At 36.7% G+C, this 3,742-nt stretch overlaps 1 protein-coding gene across 1 annotated transcript; it reads left to right on the top strand.

The window, feature by feature from the left end:
- Nucleotides 1-509: 509 nt before the first annotated feature.
- LOC101987407 (olfactory receptor 5B12-like) lies at nucleotides 510-1,439 on the top strand. The gene has a single exon (XM_013348103.2). The coding sequence runs from the start codon at nucleotides 510-512 to the stop codon at nucleotides 1,437-1,439; it is 930 nt and encodes a 309-aa protein (XP_013203557.1).
- Nucleotides 1,440-3,742: the final 2,303 nt, after the last annotated feature.

Raw genomic sequence — 3,742 nt, 5'->3', positions numbered from 1 at the left:
GTTTGATTGGACATGCCATAACAAAGCAGAAAACTGAACAACACATAACAAAAATTTAGAATATGAATAAAAGGTACATGTTCCCTGGAATTGCATTATATTGCCGTAACTTAATATCTTACATGATTCTAGTTCAGTGATAAAAATGATTTATGATAGTTTTTCAGAGTTCGCATACAGGCTTTGGTATTTTCCAGAAAGCAATTAATGTGATGTTCTTATACAAAGACTACCCTCCTCCTTGGCCTCAATTCAGTCATCATGGAGTTTCAAGATTCAGATACAATATCTCTTGGAATATAGTGGGATCTTATATCACTTAATTTAATTTACTCAGTTTTATTTAAACTTCAATTTTGCTCCATAACTTGCTTAGGTCAGAATGCAGGAGGAACATCTGCACAGTGAGAAAAAGCATGGAGAGGAGCAGCAGAGAGGATCATCAGTCTCCCCTCATCTCTCATTCTGATCTCCTTTCTCTTTGCTGCAGGGAAGCCACCTGATCTCTAATGGAGAACAGTACAGAGGTGACTGAGTTCATTCTTGCAGGCTTAACAGATGACCCAGAGCTCCAGCTCCCTCTCTTCATTGTCTTCCTTCTCATCTATCTCTGCACTGTGCTTGGGAACGTGGGAATGACAGGACTGATTCTGCTGGACTCACGCCTCCACACTCCCATGTACCTTTTCCTCAGCCACCTGTCTCTGGTGGACTTTGGTTATTCTTCAGCTATTACTCCAAAAGTAATGGCAGGTCTCATTTCAACAGATAAAATCATATCCCACAATGCTTGTGGCACCCAATTCTTTTTCTTTGGGGGCTTTATAACCACAGAAAGTTTCCTGCTGGCTGCCATGGCTTATGACCGCTATGCAGCAGTGTGTAAGCCCCTGCATTACACCACCACCATAACTACAAACACATGTTTTTGTCTGATCAAATGCTCCTATGTCTGTGGCTTCCTGAATTCCTCCATTCACACTGGGAACATATTTAGGCTTTCCTTCTGCAAGTTCAATGTTATAAACCATTTTTTCTGTGATGCCCCTCCTCTGCTTGCCCTCTCATGCTCAGACACCTCTGTCAGTGAGATGCTGATTTTCTTTGTGGTGGGCTTCAATGTTCTCTTCTCTATTGTAGTCATCTCTATCTCCTATCTACTTATATTCATCACTATTCTGCGGATGCGATCATCTGAAGGGCGCCAGAAGGCCTTTTCCACCTGTGCTTCCCACCTCACTGCAGTCTCCATCTTCTATGGGACAATAATATTCATGTACTTACAGCCCAGCTCCAGTCACACCATGGGCACTGACAAGGTGGCGTCGGTGTTCTATACCATGGTCATCCCCATGCTGAATCCTCTGGTCTACAGCCTGAGGAACAAAGAGGTCAAGAGTGCATTCAGAAAAGCTGTGGGACTGCGAAATCTTCTATAACATTCTTATTTTAGTTTTACATCAATTCTACAATAAAATATCTTCACTTACTTTCTAAGTATAAAGTATATAATAAAAGTAGTGGCTATTCGGTCCATATAATTTTAATTATTTAAATGATTTTTCAGCAAGTTGTGAAGCTTAAAGATGAAAATACTTCAAAATAAGAGCGCTAAAACCAAAGAATTAGAAGCAAAGTGATTTAGTAAAGATCTTTGTTAAATGAATATGATCACGTCTTCAATCTCATGTTCAGACATGCATATACACTCATGTGTGCATATATGTGCTGCCTACACATCTCTCATTCATGAGAAACCCTTTGAAAATCTTTACCAGCTTGATAAATGACCATGGTTAGTATCTAGAACATACAAAATTGTAAAACAATAATAAACACCAAGAAAATAAATAACTCAACTAAAAATCTAGGCATGGAAATAAAAGAGAATTCTCAAAAGAAATAAAAATTGCTATTGGTTGCACTTCAAGTGTTCAAATTCTGAAACATAACTTTTCTTTGAGAATTCATCTTACTCCTGCCAGAAAGGTTAAGAACATGTAACTGTCTACTTGATGCTTTCACATGCCTTCAAATATAGAGACAACATCCTTGTGATTCCTCAAATGAGTAGCTGTAGTTACTATACAACTTAGAAACTTCACTCATAAATAGACTGGAGAAGAAAAAACATATAATGGCACAAATTTGAGCAAGAATGTTTATAGAAACATTAGTTAAAGTAGTGAAAAATAATGGCAAGAACTGATGAAGGAAATGTTTTAATGTGGCTGTAATAGTCAAATTCCACTATAACATAATTCTTTAGATAGCCAAATTTGTAGGAAAGGTTTAACTCGGAGTTGATGGTTTCAGTCCATAGTGGACTGACCCCATTGTTTTTCTTCCAGCTTGTATCAGGAGAGTGCAATAGAGGAAACCTATTAACCTCTTGGTTGAAAGGAAAAGACATTAGGCAAAGGAGGTCCTGGATTCTATAAGAAAGCAGACTGAACAAACCATAGAAAACAAGAAAATAAATAGCATCCCTCTATGGCTTTTCCAACAATCACTGTCTCAGGGTTCCTGCATTAAATCCAGGCTTGACTTCCCTCAACAACAAATTATACATTTTATGCTGAAATAAACGCCTTCCTTTTTGAAATAAGCTAAAGTTATCAAATGCTGACATCAATGAGAGAAAAGAAAAACACTTTGTCATTGAGTAAAAACTGGTGTAGTCACTATGAAAATCAGTATAAAAGTTCCTCCTAAAGCTAGAAATATATCTACTGTGTGATCCAGTTATACTTATCCTGACATATTTCCAAAGGACTCTGTAATCTACTACAGAAATACTTGCTCAGCCATATTTGATGCTACTTTGTTCAATATTAGAATATGGAGAGAGCATAGATGGTCATCAAACATATTGTCCATATATATACGTATACATATATTTTAATATTATTCACCTGTGAGGAAAAATAATTTTTTTCATGTCAGAGGAAATGATAGGACCTAAAATTATCATTAAAAGTTATGTAACCCAAATACAAAATTAAAAACATTGGATGTTCACTTTCATATACAGATTCTTTACTAAAAAATTATTTTTAATTAGCTATGTATATTCTTCAGCTCCACTTCCTTCCTTTCCCATCCCTCTATCATCTCCCATAATACCCTGCTCTCAATTTTCAGAAGATCTTGTCTTTTCCTACTTCCCATGTAGATTAGATCCATATATGTCTCTCTTAAGGTCCTCTTTGTTATCTAGGTTTCAGGGATTGTGAATTGTAAGCTGTTTTTTTGTTGTTGTTTTTTTTTTGGTTTTTTTTTTTTTGCTTTAAGCCTAAAAGCCACTTACAAATCAGTACATATTATATATGTGTTTCTGGGTCTGGTTTACCTCACTCAACACTATGTTTGCTAGATCCATCCATTTGCCAAAAAGATTCAAGATGTCATTATTTTCCCCACTGTATAACTCTCCATGGTGTAAATGTACCACATTTTCCTTATCCATTCTTCAGTCAGGGGAATTTAGGTTGTTTTCAGGTTCTGGCTATGACAGATAATGTCAGTATGCACAAGTTGATCACATATCCTTGAGATATGAATGAGCATCTTTTGCATATATGCCCAAAGGTGGTATTGTTGTGTCCTGATGTATGTTGTTACCTAATTTTCTGAGAAAACACTACACTGATATGTAAGGGATAGTAGCAGTTTGCACTCCAACCAGCAATGGAGGAGTATTCCCTTTACCATACAACCTCTCCAGCATAAGTTGTCATCA

The sequence above is a fragment of the Microtus ochrogaster genome, chromosome 8, assembly GCF_000317375.1.
Source record: "Microtus ochrogaster isolate Prairie Vole_2 chromosome 8, MicOch1.0, whole genome shotgun sequence".
In the NCBI taxonomy this organism is placed as follows: domain Eukaryota; kingdom Metazoa; phylum Chordata; class Mammalia; order Rodentia; family Cricetidae; genus Microtus; species Microtus ochrogaster.
The sequence above is the reverse complement of the archived record's forward strand: the minus strand, read 5'-3'. Positions and strand labels throughout refer to the sequence as shown.

Coding starts and splice junctions, on each gene's coding strand:
- LOC101987407 (XM_013348103.2), top strand. CDS start 510: ATGGAGAACAGTACAGAGGTGACTGAGTTCATTCTTGCAGGCTTAACA.